Source organism: Harpegnathos saltator, unplaced genomic scaffold (assembly GCF_003227715.2).
Source record: "Harpegnathos saltator strain DR-91 unplaced genomic scaffold, Hsal_v8.6 scaffold236, whole genome shotgun sequence".
NCBI classification, from domain to species: domain Eukaryota; kingdom Metazoa; phylum Arthropoda; class Insecta; order Hymenoptera; family Formicidae; genus Harpegnathos; species Harpegnathos saltator.
The window spans coordinates 62501-87500 of record NW_020230024.1 but is presented as its reverse complement, the minus strand read 5'-3'; the positions used below and the strand labels follow the sequence as shown (position 1 = coordinate 87500).

The following is a 25000-nucleotide window of genomic DNA, read 5'->3' as shown; positions in this document are numbered from 1 at the left end:
AATTCGCTGCAGAACAATAATATTAATTTGAACAACAACGACAACGCGAGGATCATCTCCGAGAAGAACGCTCTGGAGAAGAACCTGAAGAAGCATTCGCTCTTCATCAACGCTCTATCGTGGAAGCGGTTCAGCACGGCGAACAACAACAAGAAGAAGCTCGACAACAAGAACAAGAACATCGCCTTCAGACAGCCGCTCGATAATATACCTATCGTCGATAAGAACAAAAACATACAAACGCCGCAGGTGAGCAGAGCAGTTGCTTTCTTCATGCCGTATTGCGCAACGGAACTTTTATTTTGCTCGATGGATGTTTCTCGCGCATTTTTTACACGGCGATCACGCCGTTTCGAAGCGGAGAAAGGGTCAGAGCACAGACTTCTGCATAACGCGTAGAGAGAATCAACAAATCAGAGTTCTCTTCATTTCTGTCCTGAGGAGGGAAACGAAGAAAACTAATTGGTTTATTCTCTTATGCGTTATGTATTATGTATTATGCAAAAGCCCGTGCTCTTGCCCAAACGCTTGACAGAGTTGCGCGCAGAGTTGCCTCGTGAGAAACAACCAAACGTCCAAATCGCCGATGCGTCCAAATCGATGCCCTACGCTTCTTTTGTCTTTGAGATATATCGCAAATTCGCCAAGAATCTCCTCACGGACGTCGTCTTGATGTCTCCTTTCACCTGCCTGTGTGGCATACTGCACAAGTAGTTTCGTTTCTCACAAAATATCCCCCTCGCCCTCTCCCTCTTTCTTCTCATCAGCTAATTTTCTCCCCCCTTCATCACTCTCGAAACGACATTCACGACTTCACGTTCTTTCACAACCTGAAGAAAGAGACGCGTGCAGCGTGCAATTGAGACGATAATTTATCAAGAGAGAATCATCGAGAGAGAGAGAGAGAGAGAATAAAATTAACTCATTTTTTGTCTTTTTTCTCGGATTCATTTAGACAAAACCACCGGCGTCGAACAACAATCACACTACGCACAATCCGACATGCGAGAAATTGGTGCAGAAACCCCTGCCCCCTGGACCAAGGAAAACCGTCATCCAGGCCTCCACCTCGGAATTGCTCAAGTGCCTCGGCGTCTTCCTGCACAGGAAATGCACCCGATTAAGGGACTTCCAAGCCGGTGACGCTGTCATGTGGCTCAGAACTGTTGACAGAAGTCTCCTGCTTCAGGGCTGGCAGGTGAGTTGATTCTTCGATCGAGCGTTATACAAAAGTGCTATCAAATTCGTAAGATACAATTCGTAAGATTGAAAAAGAAAGAGACAGTTTTTCGGAAAGTTCTCCGATATTTTTGTCGCAGACCGTACGAAAACGGGAAAGACTTGGGTACGTGCCTGACGAATATCGCAGAAAGCGTATCGTAGCAAGCAAGTGGTAAAGGTGTTACATTGTACGTGTGTGTGTGTGTGTGTGTGTGTGTGTGTGTGTGTCCATGTTAGTGAAAAAGAATCATCACCTGGTAGAACTTTCATTTACCATATAGTTGACACGATCCACGAGCATATAGTTCGCCGGTAACACGATTATTACACGGCCCCTCTTCCCCCCCCCTCTCTCTCTCTCACTCTTCTGCCTGGTTGGACGGTTTATAATTAATGTATCACTTCCGCGGTTGTACATCTTACTATCGCGATAATTGGGTAATTAAGACGCAGCAACGGCACGAGGCAATTAACTGCTGATGATTGAACAGTGATAAATGATTGAAGTGATAAAGTGATAATGAACGTCGATACATATATGAATATGACATTGGCGCACGATCGATGCCCGCTTGATTTTAGACGGCAAGTACATACGCAAATCTAAAAATTATTCTCTCTCTCTCTCTCTCTTTATGTGCGCATTCGTTATATGTGAAAAATTATATTGTAAAAAGATACATTACATATTTTTGCGCGAGCTTTCGGCACAATTACGCTCGTTTTAACGAACAGCGAGAGAGTCAACGAACGTCTCTCGGTAGGATTTTATAATACAAAAGTGATCTCCAATATTTCATGAGTCCAATATTTCATAAAACTAAGATCGAGAAACTTAGTACAGCAACTGTTGTTCCATCCAGGATTTTCGTATTGACACCTCTCTGACCGTCTTGACGCCGTAACGTTTCTAAACCGAAATCTGTTTCCGAGATGAAACCACGATCCAATTAAAGAACGCGAATAATTGTTCGCAACTTGTCAAAGGACTTCGTTTCCCTCGAGAGGCCGCGGAGTTAAGGACCCACGAGCCGCACGCGCCGCGAGAAGAGAGCCCGCCTTTGACGACCGGTCCTGCGGGAAGAGTGGTCAGTGTCCCACGAGAATACGAGCAATGATCGGTAATGAGAGTCAGCTGGGGGCGTATTAGGAGTAATACGTCACGCTGGGAATTAAGAGGACATTTCGCGGCGCCAAACTCGTTGCAGGTTTGCACGATTCCAAGTTTCGCGTGCCGCCTAGCCTGGTAGTACGATGATGAGACTTTTTGGCAACGGTGTTAAATCAAGCGAGAAATATTGAACTTTGATCTGCCACTCGGGCCTAAGGGCTCTTGCACATAGAGGATGCGATAACGCTTGCCGCGCGCGCACGGCGGAAATTGATTGGGGAATATCGCGTCCGTACCGCATTCAACATCTTGCTCGCTCGGAAATAATAGTTACAAAATATGCGGTATATGTGGAACGTTGATTGGATATCATGGTATTCCCTAGCCAACTTCCGCCGCGCGGCAAGCGCCTGCCGCATCCTGTGTGCATAAGAGGGAGGGTAAGCTTCGCGTGCCCGTATGTTTACGTGAGTGTAGAACAAGCGAAAAAGTAGGCGTGAATTCAGCTGAGTGAATTCAGAAGTGCCAAATTTCTGCTCCAATCTAAATAAATCCTCTCGAGTCGATCGTCTCGCCCAAATTTTCTTGGCTCGCATTGCCCTTCTATTTTCTGCCTTCTATCTCTTCTATCTCTCTGTCTCTCTGTCTCTCTGTCTCTCTGTCTCTCTGTCTCTGTCTCTCTCTCTCTCTCTCTCTCTCTCTCTCTCCCCCTCCCTCCCTCCCTCCCTCTCTCTCTCTCCCTCCCTCCCTCCCCCCTCCCTCCCCCCCTCTCTCTCTCTCTCTCTCCCTCTCTCTCTCTCTCTCTCTCTCTCTCTCTCTCTCTCTCTCTCTCTCTCTCTCTCTCTCTCTCTCTCTCTCTCTCGGTCTCTCTCGGTCTCTCTCGGTCTCTCTCGGACAACATCGATCGTCCTCTCCGACGAGGAAGCAGAACGCGATCAATCGCTCGCGTTCGCGATCGGCACCGATTTCTTCATTCGACTATGAATTTAGCGTTTATGCTAATGGGGACTATCGTGCGCGCGATATTGCGACCTATGCAAATTATATGGCCCCTATAAGACTTGCCTTCTCCTCGCGTAGAAGCTATCGATCAAACTAAAAATATTTCACTACGATACTCAACTGTGACGTAGATGGCCGTTGGCTTAAAAATACTATAGGACTATTAATAATACAATGCAAAAATCCACCTTGTTGTTTATCCACTTTGTGCCGTGCACCGTACCGTATGCACGGTTAGGTGTATATTAAAGTGTTCATCAAAGGATCCGAATTTTCTCTGCGCACGACGAATGTCGCAGAGCAGCGTACAAATGAGCAGCAGGCACGGCTCTTTTTTTATCCACGATGGATGAACCTCAACTCCTCAAAGCTGCCCTATGCGTCACTCCGAATCTATCTATAAATGGTTAGGTTTGAGTCGTATCTCTTTCTCCGCGTCTTATCTCTTCGAGATTACATCGTTAGAGCGTTCGATCATGCGACGACGATGATAAAGTCCGAATAAACGCTAAGTAAGGAAAGCAACCGCGGTCTCACGACGATACGCAGCAGCAGAATGCATTTCGATGTATCGATACGTCGCACGCAAAAGGATTAATTATTTTTGAGCGGCTAAATCTCAACGGCTCTCTTTTGCCTATTTTACGGCGGAATCGCGCGCGCGAGCGACGACTATCCCTTCAAGCAGGTCGCTTGAAAGCTTCATGAGAAAATAGCGCGAAGAACGCAATTATAATAATATAATTTCCGACTACCATGGCGCGGCGCGGCGCGATTCTCCGCTCTCTCGTGGGTGGAGTTCTTCTCCTTCGTCACGAGTGACGAGTTCATGTCGCAATTATCGCAGACAGCTGCGCATTGTCCGCGCGTCGATCGACGCTTCCTGCGAGTCGAGCGACTTGACTTGCCGAGAACACAGGAGGAGACACTTCTGGTCATATCCGTAATTAAACTCGGGCGTGCCTACTGTTATTACATACGTCTTATCGAAATTGCTCAATTTTTGTGAGTTTCACATTACCAGAGAGAAATCCCTCAAGTGCCTGATCAGATGATCAGATTTTCGCGCAAGAAAAAAGGAAAGATAATATTCGCTTCACTCGTCGTAACTCGTACTCGTTTAAAAAATATTCTTCTCGTTCAAAAGTCTCTTAAAACGACTTAATTGTTTCGCGTTTGCAATTTGCACAATTTATCATTTCGATACATGCATGCATAAGACGCTCTTTCACAAGGCGAACTCACACCGCGCACTCTGATCGTTTCTGGCTGTGCTTCCACTTGTCCACTTTGCGAGGAGGCGTCGAGGACGTTCGTAAAGCAAAGTGCCTCCGCGTAGAGTGCGTAACACGCTCCCCGCTCTCCCCGCGGTAACACTCGTGTGCCCGGCATCTCAATTTCTCTACGTATTCTCGCGATAAATTTACATTAATCAATAAGTAGTGTAGAATCGCTGAAAGGAGGACGCGCAAGAGGTTCAACAACGTTCTCTCGTCGGCCACCTTCCGTGTCATCTCGCCGTTCATCGGAATGCACCACGGTCAGGCCGTCAACGTCGAGTTTGTCGTCTAATCGAACGATCGAATGTCGTTTCGACCCGGAAAACATTGTCCTCTTTATCGGCCGTCTAACTTTTTCATCTCTTTCTCTTCTCTTCTCATCGAACTCTTTCATACAGCGCGCCCAATTTCTTTCTCGATTCTTTTAAAAGGCCGAAATGCTTTCAAACGGCGAGAGGGAGAGAGAGAGAGAGAGAGAGAGTATCGCGACGAGATGGGCATTGATAAATGTCGTATATCAGTAAATACGGGAAATTACAGCACCGGCACAGATAGAGCTCGCGTTCATTCTGTTGAATTATTTCGCAGCTCGGCGCAGTCGTCATTAACTCCGGAATATTCGCGGGTGCAACGCGGATATTGCATTCGAACGAATCGGAGTCGACGATTCCGTGGATGTTCCTCCGTCGAGGTACAGCCGTTAGAAGGACGGTCAATTGATATATTTATATCGATAAATATATTTTCCAACAACTATGTGATTCATGAGATACTACAAATTTGTATTAGCGTGTACAAAGCCTGTTTATGACGCAGCCAAAGTATTCTCGCTATCTCGAATACAATGCGAGACACACAACTGTGCGAGTCGAATAATTTTACGTTTCGTTACAGCGACCGAATTACAGTGAGGCGGGGGAGGGGGGAGGGGGGGCTACTCGTGCGTTCACGTGCGTGTGTGTGTGTGTGTGTGTATGTATGTGTTTAGTCCCCTCGTGGAGTGCGTCTAAAGTGCGTTCGGGTCAATATACATACGCGGTTCTTGTCGCGAGAGCTTCCGCCCCCGGTGCACCACGCTGATATTTTTCAGCTTCAAATCCTCTCGCAACTCCAACGCCCTCCTGCGACTATCTCGAGTGGTCGCTCGTCCCCTAAGATAAACTCTCGCTCGCTCATGATTCTATCCGACGGGGGACGTTGACCTACCGCCACATTTAAATCGACCGAAGGCGGAGACGACGCGACGCGTAGCATAATGTCGTGTCGTGTCTCCTCTTCTTCCGCTACGGGAATTGTGTTAGTTGTGTCGGCAGTGCGGCAGTGCACATCGTTGCATAACGTCCGAGAGAGCGAGTGGCGATTTAGAATGAATGTCGTTACATGGTAGTTGTGAGTCGTTGTGACTCGTGCGGCGAGAGAGGTTACGATTAATAGATATACGCAGATCGCTCGTCATCACTTAGATGCGCGGCAAATCCCGTGGCAACAAGCTAACAGAGATTCGATCAACAGGATTCGCCGTAGGGAAAGATGCGCGGGAATGCGAGCACCGAGGGGGAAAACCGCGTGCAAGGGATGATAAAAATAGTCACGTGCAGCCACCAAGCGTGATCGCGTGGTGGCGATGGACGTTCGAAACCGTTGCACAGAGATTGTGTGTGTGTGTGTGTGTGTATGTGTGTGTGTGTGTGTGGAAAAATGTAGGGGTAGTTCAAGGGAAGGGACGTTCACCCTTCGATCTTAAGTACGAATTAGGGAGACTCTCTCTCTCTCTCTCTCTCTCTCCCTCTCTCTCTCTCCCCCTCTCTCTCTCTCTCTCCCTCTCTCTCTCTCTCCCTCCCTCTCTCTCTCTCTCTCTCTCTCTCTCTCTCTCTCTCTCTCTCTCTCTCTCTCTCTCTTTCCTCATGAGCTCTTAGCCTCTGTTGTGCATCCTTAAAAATCATCTTCATCATTCTAAATTCTAAACAGCGTTGTGCGTAAGAAACTTGATGCCGATAATGGATTGTTCTTCGTAATTTGTAATTATGCAAAAAATGGAACGCGCCAACAGCGAGCACTACATCAAGTCTGACGAGCGCTATATTCAGTCTCTAGAGCAATGATTAATATTAACGTGTGCGCTTAATTAATAAGAATGTGTGCGCGACACAATTTATAAGGTCTTGGAAGGATAGTTTACTATCGTTTCTCTTCGATTCACCATGCTATTTGAAAGAATTCGAGTTTACCCGCATTTATCGGATTTTAGCGCGCAAATGGATTTTTGCATAATCACCGGCGATTCTCACGACGAGCTGGACAAAAGTGAGACGAATAATCTTCCAGCCAATCGAATTTCTTTTGAAACGTGTACAAAACAAAATGTATTTTGTTTTCTGAATATTTTTTTTAATATTTACAATTTACAATTTACAATTACACCTTCGCGCATATTTTGAAATATCCAAGTATCGACGATTGTAAATCGATTTCGTAAATCGATGCTCGTATCTAATCCTTTAAGTACGATTTATATGTCCTATGAGCTCGTCGCCCAGAAATATACAGGTTGCGTGAAAAGTTCGCGGAGCGGCATCTACGTATAAGTAAAGTAAACGGTAGAATTATAAATTGTAGTCGGTTATATAGAATCACTCTTCTATCACCTAGGTTAGGTTTCATTTCCATCTGTCAATTCTTTCTGTGTTTACAAGCCAATTGAAGTTGACGTGTCAGTATATTTGTTTGCAATGGAAAATTTGAAACAGCGTGCAGTGATTGAGTCTTCTTCTTTGTTAAAAAAGGTTTAAAGGCAATGGAAATTCATTCCGCGATGGTAAATGTGTTAGGGAAATCTGCTCCTTCAAAAACAATGGTTTGTAAATGGGTACTTGAGTTACAACGTGGTCGTACAAGCATTGAAGATGATCCACGCAGTGGACGTCCAAAAAGCGCATCAACACCAGAAATCATTGAGCAAATACATGTTATTGTTTCTGAAGATCCAAGTGTGACTACGCGTGAAATTGCTCATACCATAGGCATTTCAGATGAACGGGTACGGCATATTTTGCATAAAGAATTACAAATGAAAAAAATGAAAAGGTATTTGGAGAAGTTATACGTTAACAATTCAACAGAAACTCGCTCGGAAGCAAATTTCTCAGCGTCATTTGGATCGTATTAAGAAGAATAAAACCGATTTTGTGCGTCGTTTTATAACTATGGATGAGACTTGGATCTATCACCATGATCCTAAATTGAAACAGAAACGTTTACAGTGGACTGAAGCTGGATGTTCAGCTCCAAAGCGAACAAAGCATGAAAGATCGGCAAAAAAGGTTTCGGCATCGGTCTTTTGGGATGCTAAAGGGATTTTGTTAATTGACTATCTGGAAAAAGGTAAAACAATAAACTCTGAATATTATTGTAACCTTTTGGATCAATTGGACGCAAAAATTCGTGAGAAAAGACCTGGTTTGCAGCACAAACAAATCATTTTTCACCAAGACAACGCACCTGCTCACACAAGTGTTTTGTCAATGTCCAAATTCAATGAATTGAAGTACAAATTGCTTGATCATCCACCGTATTCGCCAGATTTGGCACCCAGCGACTCCTATCTGTTCCGAAACCTGAAACAATTCCTCCGTGGAAAGCATTTTTTGTCGAATGAAGAAACGCTGTAGCAGCCGTAGATTTCGCATATTTCGCAGACCTTCCAGAAACACACTTCCGCGATGGAATAAAATTATGGGAGAGCCATTGGGCCAAGTATGTATTGAAGTTAATGGAGACTATATTGAAGAATAAAATCATTTTTAGAATTAGGTATTCTTTATTTCAGTTTCGCTCCGCCAACTTTTCACGCAACCTATATTTCAAACGCGCGTCCGCAGAGTCACGCGTGTATGTGGCGCACACGTGTGAAGATGACCGTGTGAGGCGTGATCGTGTACGCAAAAAAAATAACAATAGTTATGCTCGTTTATTTAATTAATACATATACGAATGTAATGTACAACGATAAAGACGAATATTAGTGCAAGTAAGAAAATTTACACATTGCATTTACATTACGCCACTCTGTGGCACGTATGCGCGAGCAATTCAATGAAAATATCACATACATATATCAGTGATATTAGGGAGAATATTTTTAGCGATTTCATCAGAATCAACTGGAATCATTCTCCAAATACACAAACGTACACACAAGACCCAAGTGTACGATCCTAAGTAAACCTCATTTGCTTCACGACACGCCCTTGCTGTCGTTATCGAGCCATCTTTGATCGTATCCAATAATCTGAAAATAGGATCACACGTAAGCTCGTCGTCTGGAGTATCTAGACTCGAGTAAGTGACTCGTCGTGTTTTTACGTTTGTTGTAATTTATAAAATTCTTGCGAGAGATGTATGTATACTTATCTTTACGACTTTTCGATACATGTTCTCTCTCTCTCTCTCTCTCTCTCTCTCTCTCTCTCTCTCTCTCTCTCTCTCTAACATATATGCGGATGACCTATTAATATATTTGCACTGCAAGCCTTGTGATATTCAAGATGGTGTTACCCGAGTAAATAGCGACATTGATCATATTATTTCTTGGGCCAAGGATAATCGTTTAATTTTTAACGCAGACAAAACCAAAGCCATGATTATGGGCACAAGAAGACACATGGGATTTCTGGGATTTCGAGTGCCGCATTGCCTAGTATTTTGATTGAGGGAACACCTGTCAAGATTTACGACAATGTAAAATATTTGAGAGTCATATTGTCCTGCACTCTTTAATGGAGCCGCCATACAAATAATATCTCTACAAAGATTCGCACAAGTCTCTACCAACTAAAACTATGCAAAAATATACTACCAGATGCACTTAAGTTAAGATTGGTCGCATCATTGGTGCTGCCTCATATTGATTACTGTTGTGCCGCGTTTACTGATATATCCGCTGAGCAAACAACTCAACTCCATAAAGCGTTAAACGATTGCATTAGGTTTGTATTCTCTGTTCGGAGAGACGCTTATATCACGCCCTACTACGACAGGCTCCGCTGGCTAAAGATTGACCTCCGCCGTCTATATTTTGTGGGATGCTTTTTCTACAACCTAATATACCTTCAACATCCTCAAAAACTATATAAGGAAATAGTCTGGCGAGCTGATGTTACGAACAGAAGCACCAGAGCTGCACCGGATCTGCTACAAATCCCGCAGTGCAGAACAGAAATGTTCAAACGCTCTTTTAGAGTCGTGGCTGTCTCCTTATGGAAACAGTCTGCCTGGGAACGTCAGGGACTCGGACTCGATGCAGTCGTTCAAAAATGCATTATATGAATATCTCATAAGGAAATCCAGTAAGAGCCTCATATAATCGTATCGGGCTCGGTACTTGTGAGCGTTTTTCACCCCCCCCCCCGACGGTCTAATTGTTGTTTTGTACCAGTCTATCATTATCATTGTTTATCTATCATTATCATTATTTATCTATATACTATCATTATTTATTTATACGATTACTTCTTTGTACGATTCTTTGTATTATTATAATCGTATTATTTTATTGTATTATTCGATTTCCATGCGCTTGAGGGGACTTCGTCCCGGAGCGCTCAATAAATAACGCTTTCTCTCTCTCTCTCTCTCTCTCTCTCTCTCTCCTCTCTCTCTCTCTCTCTCTCTCTCTCTCTCTCTCTCTCTCTCCTCCCCCCCACCCATATACACACACACACACGCGCGCGCGCGCGCACGTTCGGAAATAAGTTCGTTCTGTCAGCGAGCAGCTTCCCGCAATAAGCGGTATAGCGTAGGGTCAAGCATCGCCGTTCACTCAGCTATAATAAGCTGTTGCAACTATAGCATAGCATAAGTGAAATATTGACTTTTTACGTCACTCTCGTCTAATGCCAGTTAACCCCGTCGGAACACGCGAACGACCACACGTTGTAGATGGCCTTCCGCCACGGATCGGAAAGTTTCGCGATCATCAATCGGTCTCCCGTCTGGACGTTAAACAAGATCAGATCGGCCGTAGCATTGCTGAAAATCGGGTTAAAAGGAAACCGTACGCGGCCGAGATCGAAAAATGCCATGCTCGTCACGTTTCGCACGCGCGTCGCACGTGTGTAGCGCGCACCACCGCGCGCGCGCGTTTTGTCATCGTCGTCTATCATCTCCTAATTAGCTCCTCTTTCCAAGGGAGACACTCGACGATATCAAATAGTATATCTGAGTATATTTGTATATTATTGTATATTATACATGTTTGTCACATCGCGTAAATTTCGCGTATAATCGCTTGAAATCCGCTTGACTTTCGCGCGACTTCATCAAGACTATACCGCGCTTCAAAGTAAAAAATATATATATGTATATAACCGCCCCACAGGCGGATACAGCTTTGCTGCAGCTCATGCGGTATGTGTCTACTACGTTAATTTGCATAATTTAATTTAATTACGCGAGCGCCCATAATTCCTGCAGATTTGGGTCCTCACGAAGGGAGGAATTTCCTTCATCGGAGGACATTTCCGAGCCAGCTAAACGTCAGATTCTAATTGTCGCTAAGGACGCTTCGTGTGCGCGCCCCCGCACCCGCTAATTGGTCGAAGTAGCGCGAGACCTCTGCGAGACTCGCGTCTCGCGGTAAATCGCTCTCTCCCCACTCCCTTCTCTCTCTCTCTCTCTCTCTCTCTCTCTCTCTCTCTCTCTCTCTCTCTCTATCCGCAATCTTGGAAATTTAATTAAAAGGCTCAAGTCTACAACGCAAGTGAGACTCGGACTAACGTGCGGAGCTGGAAACCGGCGGCGCGGCAGGCGGGCGGGCGAGTGAACGTCAGGCCGCTCACCCCTGGCGAATATCGACCGCCACAGTAGGATATATACGCTCTGGCCGGGTATATTGGCACCCCCAATTCTGCTGTGACCGCGTCCTCGGAGCCCTCGAAGCTCTCGAGCGACGTTATACCTGATCGAGAGAGACGAACCTCTCCACGCGAGTCGGCCGAAGCACGTGGAAACCCTAATGAATCGTGCACGCGACAGCCTTGCACCACAACCCACTTACCCGAGTACGAATACTAATGCTTTTTAGTCACTCCACGCCACGAGTACGAGTATAAAGAGTAAACGTGAACGCCGAGAGTGTCATGTGAATGAGGAATTTTCCTTTATCATTGGTAATCATATAAAAAGACAGTTTGACAGATGCTGCAAAAAGATATCCTCTCAGATAAGTCTCTCACTCAGTATTTCCGTATTTGCTCACATGTACAGTTTGTTATCGCTTTTCATTCGTGTTTTTACTCGTGTTTGATATCGTGATCGATCGTTCAATATCGATTCCTTGTGACTCCTTCATGAGCACTGATTCTTGAGTTTTCCCTATGATCTACCGAGTTATCTCGCAATGTAAAAATATAATGCATAGCCTTTCGCACCGGTGGCTTTCCTTATTGGCATCAGTGCAATTTACGTCTAAATGATATTGCATGCACAACGTGCAAGAAAATGTTTTGTAAGTGTTGCGAAAGGTGCGAAAGGCTCACCATCGCGCATTGATGCTGCACAATGTTAGCCAGCTTAATCCAGGTTCTTCGCGTCGACTGCATTTCGACCGTGTCGCTCCTCATCTTCATCCGCATATGTGAAAAAGCTCCGAATATTGAAAGTTACGATCTTGAGGCTAATTATACTTAAAAATACAATTAATAAATCCGAGTAACCCGATGGGCGGTAACAGGGCGTTGAGAAAAAAAAAGGAAAACAGAAAGAACAGAGAAAAACAGAGAAAGGGATAGGTTCAAGCAGATTTAAAAGCAGATGGTACTCACAAAATGGAGGAAAGAATTTCCAATAAGCATGAATCGAAAAATTAATATTGTCGGAATCATGAACAATTATTTATCTTGATTAAAGCGAATAACTTATTCACCTCTGGTGCGCGGCCATACATGAAATGCATCTCTCTGTGGTGTTTCTTGATTCTTGATAACACGATGTTATTCTTATCGTGATAACTATCGTATTCTTGTCGTGAAAACTTTGCGATAGTTCTCTGTGCACTGTCCGCGAAGGTATGTGACCGGGCGAACAATCGCCTGGTGAAAAGTGTGTATAAATGGGAGATAAACAAATGTTTGTTTACATTCCGAGCAAGAGCGAAGAGACTTCTTTTTAGGGATTCCTTCCCAAGCATGGTAAAGCTCTCTTCACCGACAACTGACATAGACAAATTACATAGAGAAAATACAAAAACATCAGAAGCGTGTAAGTCATTTGCTTTAATTGAAATAAATAATTGTTCATAATAATCGGACATAAATTTTTCGACCCATGTTTACTAGGACCTTTTTCCTCCATTTTGTGAGTGTTATCTGCTTTTAAGGTCTTGAAACCTTTTTTATTCAAATACTTCCCCCCTCCCTGTACAATTGCGCGTTAAGAGCCAGATTTTATTCTTCGTAAGTTAGAAATGTATAAACATATCTTCATCAGACATGGACATGGACGTTGTGTGAACAGTTCTCTTCGCTGGTCTCGCGCACTACAACTATCGTAATGCTCCGTAATAAATAATATTTCGATTTTGCGATTTAATATCGCTTGAAATGTCTTATCGTCGGTAGTATCGTCGTCCGTATGACGACTACGCGTCAGAGCGAATTTCTTCAAGTTCCCAATGCTGTTCCTGTTGCTCAAAATAATATGAGGAAAAAAGAATTATGGAGGAAAATTGCAACGAGCGATGTAGCGAGTGTATATTTGTTTTAATTATACTGTAAATTAACGTTCATTTTGTAGGAAATGAATTTTGTTTCCGATAAAAAGTAAATTTCTGAGAAGCCCATGTTGCGTCGCTCAGAAAAGAAAAAAAAAAAAGAAAAAAGGAAGAACGACACGTGGAAACGGAACAACCTAAATTCTAGATTCTAGAAAGAAGATGGCGCGAAGATACTTTACTCCCGTGACTCGAAACCGTCACATTTCAATAGTCATAATAATAGTCGTAATAGTCTTAATTTACATTATTTATCTCGTTCCCGCCGCTGGCGGTAGCTGGGAACCACTCTCCCTCTGAGAATAATTGCAAGTGGAAATTCAAGAACTCGCCAAAGTGGGCTACTCGAGCCAGCAAGCGTGCAAAGTAGCGCGACCGAAGTTCGGTGTCGAGAGGAGCTCAAGACTGTGTCGAGGTGCATCGCGTCTACTGTTCGCGGCCTGTCAAAGGATAGAAGCTCTCTTCGCTTGTATACACGATTTCCCGAGTGGGTTAAGAGCGGGGATTAGATGCGGGTTCCCGCGGGAGGATCGGAAGTATCTCGGATGGAGGCACTCGGCGCGAGTGCGCGAGCGCGCGTTCACGCGAATGACGGAGCATCCCTTTTTCTTTCCGCTGCATTGTGCAAAGTGCACTGCTCTGCTCCGATTATTTCACGCGCATACGAAGCGCGCGCGTGTATGTTATTGTGTATGCAACTCAGTGCACATGTACGCAACGTTGTCATCGCGGTCACTAAGAGTCGACGGCCCTGCCTCGATGCACTCGGCAAGTAACCGAGCCGAGCCGAGCCGAGAGAAGCTTGAGCACGGGGGATGCATCATGGCGTGTGAGCAAATTGCGAACGTGAGTGCGCGCGGGGACGTAACGTGCATTAATAGCGACGGTTAACGAGGAACAGAGAGGGTCGCCGGCTTTAGTCGACTGTGCGGTTAGCGCGGACAGTAGGTAAAAACAGCAGCAGGTTGCCGATCGGTTCTCTCTCTCTCTCTCTCTCTCTCTCTCTCTCTCTCTCTCTCTCTCTCTCTCTCTCTCTCTCTCTCTCTCTCTCTCGGGGGAAACTTATCGGGGGCATCGATCCTCTCGGGTCACCGTGTGGTGGCCTCACCACGCGCGCACTTAATGCACCCACATGTGCGGCGACTCGGCGCTGAGCTGCATCCACCACATCCACCTGCGTTCTCTCTCTCTCTCTCTCTCTCTCTCTCTCTCTCTCTCTCTCTCTCTCTCTCTCTCTCTCTCTTTCTCTCTCTCTCCCTCCCTCTCTCTCTCTCTCTCTCCCTCTCTCTACACACACACACCACGAATCGATGCACGAATACGCTGCTCGTGAGAGAGACAGCACAAGTATCGATGCATAACGCAAATTCGTCTCGGACACGTCACGGCGGCATATGTTGTGTATACGAGTCTTGTCGTAGACGAAATAAATAGAATGCAGCAGATAGAGAGAATTTTCCCATTGGAAAACAAATTCCTCCAAATTGGAGGACAAGATGAAAGAAAGTAATAATGAGCACTCACTTGTAATGAATAATACAATAGCGAGCGATTCAAGCAAAATTAGCGGTGCTTTCCCGGCGATATCTCGTCAGTAAAGCAATGAAAGCATCCAAGTCTTTGCGTTTTAATATTCTTCTTCTAAAACAAGGTAAACAGGAGGAAGTATCTTTTGGAATCATTGCGCTAAAGATCTAGTTCGGTCAATCGTGAAAAAGTTGGTGAGTAGCGAGCGCGCTGCAGGATGATGCCTTTATTTTGTGATCTCAATCTTGAATTTTAAAATTGATCTCAAATTAAATATTATAAATCGTGAATGTTCTCATAAGACCGACAACAACGTTCTTCCTCTCGCAATTACCGCACAATTTCTCAATGATACACCCGCGCGATGGTAATATCATAGTGATGTACGTACGATTGGCTCAAGTGGACTTGTCGAAACATAGGCATAGAAATACGTGTAGATTTTTTTGATATTCTCAATACAGTGTTCTCAATATAGCGGAAAATAACGTCATTTTTATTACATATCTGTAGAGCGCGTATATGCGCGTGCACGCGGGATTACGCCTCTTCTTTTCTTTTTATTAAATTACGTTATACTGATAACACAACACAAAGTGATATTGTAGTTGTATATATATAGATTTACTCGAATACACACATTTACTTTTATATTTCATGGCTAACGGAGATCTTGTCGAATATAAATAGACTCTCTATTTATATGACATATTCTTGTTATATGTTGTTATCCGCACTAATTAACATCTGTGCGACTATATTTGCGTCCGCTTACGTCCGACACATACCTACTACGTTATTATTTATATTGACGGGCACATACGCGCGCGTGCTCGGTGTGCGAAGATCATGCGCGTACAGTGCTAAACTCTATGAGAATACGCATTCGTGTTTTTAATAACGATGCACGGGGACGTGTACACGTGTAATGACGATCTGCGATGTGTCTCTACATTTGTATCGGAAATTAATTCAAATTCAATGAAAAGTTACATAGGTTACGTGGTGTCGATACAATTTAGACACATATTTAAGCAAATGTCTCAATATCACACTTACACACACACACACACACACGCATACGCGCGCGCGCGAGCGCTGTTATTAAAACGAGCTGTTATTAAGGCTGTTTGAATCAATGTCTCTTGTTGTATAAAATTATATATTAAGTGTACAAATAAGTTTTAAAGCGTTCTTTGTGTGACGTATACTGCTGACGTTTACAGATCAGAAATTCTCCCGCGGTTTTGTCACGTTACTGTCCACCGGTCCAGAGTAATAAAAACGACGCAGAAGTTGGCTCAGCATTTAAACGTTCTTAAATATTGATACATGAAAGATGGCAAGCGACAAAGCATTTATCACGTCACTGCATTCGTTATTCGAATTTCACCATGCTGAAAAGGCATGCTGCAAAGGCATGTGCATCGATATGTTCGGTTCTTGGGGAGAATACTAATGTCGAAAAGCACGTGTGAATTTTGGTTCAGGCGTGGTTTAAAGCTGGTGATTTTGAGATTAGCGATCGAGAACGTAGCGGCGCCCCGCAAAAGATTGAACATGAGCAATTGCAAGCATTACTGGATGAGGACTTCGTGCAAACGCAAAAAGAACTTGCTGAACAAGTGGGAGTAACTCAACAAATTATTTCTAATCGTCCACACGCAATGGGAAAGATTCACAAAGAAGGAAAATGGCTGCCACATGAACATGAGTCAGAGGAACAAAGATGAGCGTGTCATGAAGTGTTTGACAAACTGTTAAACAAACAACGTAGGAAATCTTTTCTGTGGAAAATTGTGACGGGCGATGAGAAGTGGATATGGCTCGACAATCCCAAAACGCAAAAAACACTGGGTACATTCCGGTCAAGCAACGACCGAAGAACACCGAAGCGCAATATTCACTCGAAGAAAGTTTTGTTATGCGTCTGGTGGGATATCAAGGGTGTGCTATGTGCTGTACTATGATCTCTTGCAACCGGGTGAAACTGTTACTGCTGACCGCTACAAGCAACAATTGTTGCGATTGAACGAGAAAATCAGTCGAAAACGTCCATTTACTGGCAAAGGATTGGACCCCGTTAAATTGCTCCACGATAACGCTAGACCGCATGTTGCGAAATCGGTCAAGGAAACGTTATTGACGCTTGGCTGGGAAGTTTTGGAGCACCCGACGAGCGATAATTCCGACGTAGCCGCTCTAGACTATCACTTGTTCCGATTCATGCAAAATGCTTTGTCTTCAGTTCGCTTCCGGGCACTTGACGAACTGCAAAAATGGTTTGACGACTTCATCGTCGCATGACGCATCACGGATACTTCTTTACTGTTGGAATCAGTCAGCTGCCTGACCGATGGCAGAAGGTGATAAGACAATGACGGCGCATATTTTGATTAATAAATAAATGTATTGTTCTTTTCTCTCAAATACGTTTTGCATTGTCTTAAAAACGCTTCAAAATTTATTTGTACACTTAATAGATTAATTAATAATCACAGATGTTCTCTCTCTCTCTCTCTCTCTCTCTCTCTCTCTCTCTCTCTCTCTCTCTTTCTCGCTCTTAAAACTGATTACTTATCATACAAATCGCACGCGGACTATGAATAAATTCCAATGTTCGATTCGATCATCTCTTTATTGTCACAAAGTTCATCAAATGTCCTACTATATATAATGAATGAATAAACATATCTCCGAGAACATATGATGTATCGCCGACCATTTTCGACGCCCTGCAAGTTGTATTAAAGTTTCTCCTAGTTTCCGGACATTCACTGGTCACTCACAATATTCGTATAGGTGCGAATAAATTGAAGAAAATACGTACGTTCGCGATACCGACAAGATTCCGATAAAATGCTTCCGTAACCGTGGAAAATTTTTAATGTCTGACGAAAGATTTAAACAACGGATCGACACACGCTCTGCGCAGTATGCGAGGTATGCGAGGCGTTCGGACGTATAGTAACCTACGCACGGAAAACCTACGCACGGAAAACAAAAATCTGTCAAGTGTATTATTACTACAATTTAGTACTCGAGATGGTCAAACGATTAAATTATTAATATAGCGGAACGCAGCGTATCACTCATAATATCGATCGTAATATATCGCTTGTTGAAATGAAGAATGAAAATTGGAAGCGGATGAACGATTGAGATGATAAAAATATTTAAATATAATCTTTTAAATATAAATTTTTTTTTAAACTTCAATGAGACAGTCGTAAGTAAATATTTCTGTCGGAAAATCCTATAGCCTATAGCTTATGTTGTACTTTCGAATTTTCTATTGGCACTTTAAGTTCGATGAAAGCAGCATGCTATATGCTGCTAATGTAGAATTAAACTTTAGACTTAGAAAATGCGCGCGCGATTTAATATTTCGATATCAGGCTCAAGTCTATCAAACCGTTTGTATTTCTGTATATAATTCTATTAAAATTCGCAAATGTGATCGCGATGAGATCATCTTGATTATATAAGAGGATGTTAATGTAAATAAAATGTTAATGTAAGAAAAATTAAGATTAGCATCTTAATTGACACAATTAATCATAATTGCACACACTCGTGTTTCCTCGTGTTTTTAGGACGTCCCTTTTATAAACCCTGCCAATGTAGTGTTCGTGTACATGTTGGTGAAAGAGCTCGTCGATGGAGACGAGGCATCTGAGAAGGAGCTCCAGGCGACGGTACTAACGTGTCTCTACCTGAGCTACAGTTATATGGGCAACGAGATCAGTTACCCGCTCAAGCCGTTCCTTATCGAGGACAGCAAAGACAAGTTCTGGGACCGATGCCTATTGATCGTCAACCGACTTAGCTCCGAGATGCTACGAATCAACAGCGAGCCCGGATTCTTCACAGAGATATTCACTGAGCTCAAGGTACACGCGCTTCATCGGATTAGGACTTTGCTGACAGAATCGATATGATTTTCATTCACGTTGCGCCAACTACAGGCGTGGCATGATTCTTTATTCCTTATCAAGCCATTAATTTTCGAGAATTCTCAATACAGGTAAATTCGACTACTCTTGAATGGAATTACGCGGTCAGTCGCACGTTAAACCGCATATAACATATTTCACGAGTGAAACGAATAAAATCAACTAAAGAGAACGAATGAAGAAATCTCACGTTATTTCTTTAAGACCATACGCGTACGTGCGATGTTAATTATCACTTTTATCACTTTTATCATTCGTAGAACCAAGTTTCCGCATTCTTGGAAAGGAACCGCGTAAAATCCACCCGCGAAGCGTATACATATAAATTCTATTTCTAATCTGAATTCGCACAGGCCTGCGGTGCCAGCGAACGTGGCAGTTTGACTGGCAGCGGCCTCGAACGGAGCCTTGTCGTCTCCGGAGTCGCGGTACCCACCAAGGCAGCTTGACGGAGCTACACACACCTGCTGGTGCGCATCGCCAGGCACGGCTGCGACGTCACGACGCTCTGACGATGGCCATCGCGACGACGAGGAGCCGCGCTCGCAGCTTGACCCCACCGCATCGACCTCGACTTCGGCTTCGACGTTACCTCGCCAGCAGCAGCAGCAGCAGCAGCAGCAGCAGCAGCAGCAGCAGCAGCAGCAGCAGCAGCAGCAGCAGCAGCAGCAGCAACAGCAGCAGCAGCAGCAGCGGCAGCGGCAGCGGCAGCAGCAGCCGCCGCCGCCGTCGCTGCCGTCGTCTCAGCAGCCGCGGTCTAGCCGCGACGACGGCATATTCTGTCCGTCATGCGGCCGACGTCGGCGTGAGGAGATCTCATGGATGATCGAGGATCTGGACGCCATCGAGCCAGCGCCGCTTGAATCGCAGAGAACGCCGACGAAGCTCTGCAGCTGCGAGGAAGTCGACGTGGCCGGTACCAGAGAGCGCGGTGACCGGCTTCGGAAGATTCGCAGTACCGAAGTAAGATGGGCCACCAGCAGCTTCCTGTCGCCCGACGACGCGATCTGGGACTTGAGGAGACGTACCAGCGAGGGTACAGAATTCCGCTGGGAGCTCCACACCTCGAGCACCGACCTGGATCTTGCGAAGAAAACGAGATGCAGCTGCCACAGTCTGACCCCGGAGGAGAAGAAGCCGGAGGGTGCGCAGCGCGGCGATCTCAGGAAGCACCACAGCGCGGAGACGGACAAGTGGTCGGACAGACCGGGCTACCTGCTGACGCCGATGCACGACCTAAGGAAGCACAGCAGCGACGACACGAGATTCGCGAGAGAGGCCAGGTGGCTGCAGGTGCCGGACGTGATGCCGAATCCGAAACCGAGGTGTACCTGTCCCAAGGTGAGGACACCGGCACCGGAGTCACCCGTGCCGGCGCCGACGCCGGCGCCGGCGCCGGCGCCGGCGTCGGCGCCGGAACAAAAGGTCCTCGTCGAGGAGCAACCGGCGGCGCCGGCGGAAAAACTGCCGACGGCGGCGCAGAAAGAGGAGAGAAGACTGTACTACTCCAAGTCACTGACGCCCGAGGAGTCGGCCGCGCCGTGGGAGAAGCCAGAGATGAAGAGGCAAGCCAGCGAGCAGCCGAAACCCATCAGAATCGAGAAGCCCAGGGAGAGACCCAGGCTAGAGCGTTCCGCTCAAGTGAGGAGCGAGAGCTCGAGGAAGTGGGGCCTCAAGGAGAAGGAGAAGATCGTCAGCCCTCAGGTGGAGAGTAAGAAGCCGATACGGGCGAGATGGGCGATGAAGCCGCACGTTTCTCTGCCGGCCGAGAAGAAGGCGCCGAAATGGTATCGCAGTCAAGACGAGACGAAGAGCAAGAGCTTACGCGAGCGGCCCAAATACAGCATACGCAGGAGCATGTCGCCGGAGCCGGATCCGCGGCAGATGAATAAGCTGGAGAACAGGATCGTGCGACGGCTAATCTCGCCGGAGATCACCATCACGAGCACCAGGTGGGCACCATACGAGGACTCGTCGCCGTTACCGACCATCGGGATCAAGAAGCGCGAGCAGAAGCACATCAGCGAGATCAAATGGACGCCGTATGACGAGTCACCGAGCGACATCCCGGTCGAAGTGATCGACGACAAAAAATGGTCGCCCTTCCAGAACGTCACGCCTACGCACTGCCCGCCACCGGACGCGACACCCTGCAAGAGCGACGACGAGCAGTTCCGATGGAGGATGCTCAATCAGGTGGCGCCGTTTCCGCTCTACCAGGGTGGCTGGAGAGACGAGTCGCCGGAGAAGACGCCGCCGAAAAGGGTCACCACGCTCGAGGATCTGTCGCCGCCGGTGTGGTCGCCGATGGTGCCCGCTACGCCTACCAGCAAGCGAAAGAGCGTCGTGCCGCAGCCAGAATCGCCGTCGCGGTATTCACCGTCGTCGGAGCGCAGACCAAGCAAGTCTCGGCTCACCAGGAAGGGTGCGTTCAGGGCGAAGTCCATGGCGCCCACCACTCATCCCTTGGAGGACAGACTGCCGCAGGTGACGACGACGACGGCTCTGGCGCAGCAGCAGCAGCAGCAGCAGCAGCAGCAGCAGCCGCCGCCGCCGCCGCCGCCGCCGCCGGTGATTGTACGCGCCGCCAGTGAGGAGCCCAGGCGACAAAGGCCCCAGCTGATGAGATCCAAGGCTCTGCTGGAGGTACCGGTGCCGATCGACTCTACCAAGAGATCGCTGAGCGAAGAGGGACCCCGTATGCGACCTCGCGAACGCCCGAGAGCGCCCGGCAGAGCCCGCAGCGAGGAGGTATCCAAGTACGGCGATCCCTGGTTCGAGGCCGAGTCAGCGGAGTTGCGCGAATACGTCACCACGGTGTGATCGTAGCTTCCGGGGGATCGTCGCCGGCGGTACCACACACCACCGGGTACTCGAACGTTCGGTTATCGCATCACGTAATCACACCGCGGCAACTCTCGCGGCGTCGCGCGACATGCGTGATGAACTCGTCGCGGTGATCGTTGCTGCACAGGCTTCTCGCCACAGGAGAGATTATTTTCTAATGTCCATTATCCGCGGTTTTATAAAGTTACCGGACGCGCGAGGAATAGCAAAAGAAGCAAAAGAAGAAACGGCGATCGGCGACCGGCTGTGTCGAGACACAGAGAAACTAGTCGACAGGGGACAGGCGTCCCGCGCGCGGAATCGAAACGCGGTCGATTTCCACGTAAGGGCCTCACGAAGAGTACACATACACATAGGCACACACACACACACACACACACACACACTTTCGGAATCATCTAAGAGACGGCTGAGTGCAAAAGAGCGAAATCATTCACAGCGAAATCGTGCGAGTGGATGCGAACAGATTCTAACACTCGATCGTCCGCTGAGAGGCGCCGAAAACTTCGTTGGCCTATACGAAGACTACGATGGAAAATGGCAAAAACGACAAAGAGAAAAAAACTAACAAGCTACATCACTCTGAACATTTGGCATTCGACGATCATGAGAAAGGAAGAGGAAAGGAAAGAGAGAGGAAGAAAAGGACAAAGAAAGAAAGAAAGAGAGCGGAGAGAGAGAGAGAGAGAGGGGGGAGGGGGGGGAGAAAAGGAGAAGGAGAGAATAGGAAAGGACAAGACAAATACAAGCAAACGAGTTTAAAAGAACGAACGAAAATCGAGGCGAGGGGTCAAGGACTGATTATTATTTATAAATAGCGTAATATATACGCGTGCGTTTTGTTGCCGTTGCGGGGATGAGAAACATAGGTATTCCTCCTCAGGTCATGGCATATGAATATTCTCAGCTCAACACGGAATGTAATGTAATCGCGGCCAAACGCGACCGGTGTGCACGACTCGACCGGCGGAATCATGGCGAGGCGACGGCAGCGGCGGCGAGGGCGGCGACAGCGGCGGAGAGAAGCCGACGCTTCTCGTTGCCCAAGTGCGCGATGACGCGAAACGACGACGGTTCATGTAGCACGTTAATCGACAGCTCTAACGTAAACAGTACATAACACTAAGGATTAAAGTACCGACTTTAGCGATAATAAAAATAAGAATAAAATAATAATAATAATAATAATAATAGTAGTAGTAATAATAATAATAATAATAATAATAATAATAATAATAATAATAATAATAATATTAATGATAATGATACAAAGTCTAGTAAAGAGCAAGCGCGATTCGTTGGTTCGCGCGATGAACGCAGTATCGCTGAGGTACAGTGTCGATGACATGCGCAACTCGCGTCCGCGTCGAAATGACCGAGTTAATCCGCTCGATCGGATGGACGCGCGTCCGCGCGTCAAACATTACAAATATAATTGCATACGTACACGCCGTATATGTGTGTATGCGCGTAATTATATAATATTAATAAAGATCGGGAGAGACAGAGAGAGAGAGAGACAGAGAGAGAGAGAGAGAGAGAGAGAGAGAGAGAGAGAGAGAGAGAGAGAGAGAGAGAGAAGGGGGGAAGAGGGAGAGAGAGAGGGAGAGAAAATATAATGATTGTGTAAGAGGATACAAGATATATATATATATATATATAGAGAGAAAAGACACAAGGGGCAAGAGAAACTAAAAGGGGAAGAGAAAAGAAAGAAGAGAAAATGATCAGCGAAAATATATGCGATTAGAGTGCATCATCATCAAAAGATCGTTTCGTTCAAGAGACAAGCGGATATTCGAAGGATCCGTTCGATCGAAAGCTGTCGGGGCTGGATACGAGCTACGACTCTCTTACATTGTTACATTTGCTCTTATCTTTTCTTTTATACGTGATATTATACAGCGAGCGAGATTGCGCGCGTGTACACACGCGCGTGAATTCTTACTCGCAACGATTGATTTTGTGTCTACATACGGGCGACCGTGATCCAGCGGCCGTGATGCGAAGAGGAGGATGGAGAGGATGATAGAGAAGAGAAAGAAGAAGATGAAGAGAGACGCTGGATAATACGTCAGCTCCCCGTGTGTATATGTGTGCCGGCGTGTGCAATATTAATTAAAAGCGTCGAAACGTCGGTGGACAACCGACGAGTGTGGAGACAAAACTACTAAGGGGTAAAAAGAAATGCGCACCGGCAGGTGTGGTGTCCGTGGGGACGATCCGCTGCGCATATTATTTAATTACCGTTTGTTTCCTTTCCGCCCTCGCGCCTCGGTGCGACCGACACTCGCGTCAATCGTGTTCGATTGAAAATCCATCGTGTCTCGTTGCCGCTCGCGCTATCGTTCCCTATCGTTCATCGTTTATCGTCTCCCGCACGCGTTTCGCACAAACGCGTCTCCCGTGTCCCCTCGCACCTCCTCCCACCTTACTCTCACTTTTGTGCACCCGCGCGCAAAAGAGCCTTACTCCTCGCGCCCCGCGCGCGATCTTTTCCTTTTTGCCTTTCCTTTTCCTTCGCCGTGATCGTGCGTGTTTCGAGAACGACGAGCAGGATCCAATGTTCGACGCGGCTGTTACCATCGTGTCCGTACCGTCGGGCTGATGATCGCGCGACAGAGAAGGGCATTCCCAAGGGTCGCTTCAGCGGGTAAGCAGCGTCGTAAGCGAGCTACATACTATTAACTAGGAGACAAGTATCGCGCGCGCGCGCGCGCGACATTAGGGCGCATCGGTTGCGAGTGCACTCGCAACCGACCGACGCCGATTAGGTGGCGTGGTGATTATACCCGTAGCTGCAGTTCTCGACACCGGCTCCTCTTTCTCTCTCCCTTCTCTCCCGCCTCCAGAGATGGCCAGAGATACGTCCCGATCTCGTGTCGCGCGAATGGTCTCGTCGTCGTGTGTGATCTTCTTTAGGATAGTTTCGCAATCGCGCCCTACACGCGTTCTACACGCGCGTATTCGCGAGCTCGCGCCTTGTGGTTGCGTATATTTGCAGTACTTGCCACTCTCCTCCCCTCCCCCAACAGTTCATGTTCATTCTTCTCTGATCTCTCATCGATAATCGTCCATAATCGTGCTCGCGCCGCCGTGATCGATTAACAATTAGCGATATTTACTTAGCGATATACAGTAGACGTTAATTACTCGAATATTCATACTAGCGAAATATCCGCGGCGAGAAGCAGACCGTTTACACGTTCGTTTCATCCTCTCCTCTCTCTCTCTCTCTCTCTCTCTCTCTCTCTCTCTCTCTCTCTCTCTCTCTCCCTCTCTCTCTCTC

The 25000-nt window shown here is 46.4% G+C and overlaps 2 protein-coding genes across 2 annotated transcripts in view; both read left to right on the top strand.

Moving 5' to 3' along the window:
* The window catches only part of Cdk5alpha (Cdk5 activator-like protein), a 21696-nt gene extending 2203 nt beyond the window's left edge, over nt 1-19493 (top strand). Inside the window, exons 2-5 of the mRNA XM_011138437.3 lie at nt 1-249; nt 956-1198; nt 18505-18801; nt 19218-19493. The exon at nt 1-249 is cut by the window's left edge and continues 1375 nt beyond it. Of these exons, the coding sequence (XP_011136739.1) occupies nt 1-249; nt 956-1198; nt 18505-18801; nt 19218-19313 (885 nt within the window). The 3' untranslated portion in view covers nt 19314-19493. The remainder of the gene's footprint in view (nt 250-955; nt 1199-18504; nt 18802-19217) is intronic.
* Nucleotides 19494-19562: 69 nt separating this feature from the next.
* On the top strand, nt 19563-22886 carry LOC105181571 (serine/arginine repetitive matrix protein 1-like). The gene has a single exon (XM_025298733.1). It carries the CDS (start codon nt 19687-19689, stop codon nt 21685-21687), a length of 2001 nt encoding a protein of 666 aa, XP_025154518.1. The 5' UTR covers nt 19563-19686; the 3' UTR covers nt 21688-22886.
* Nucleotides 22887-25000: the final 2114 nt, after the last annotated feature.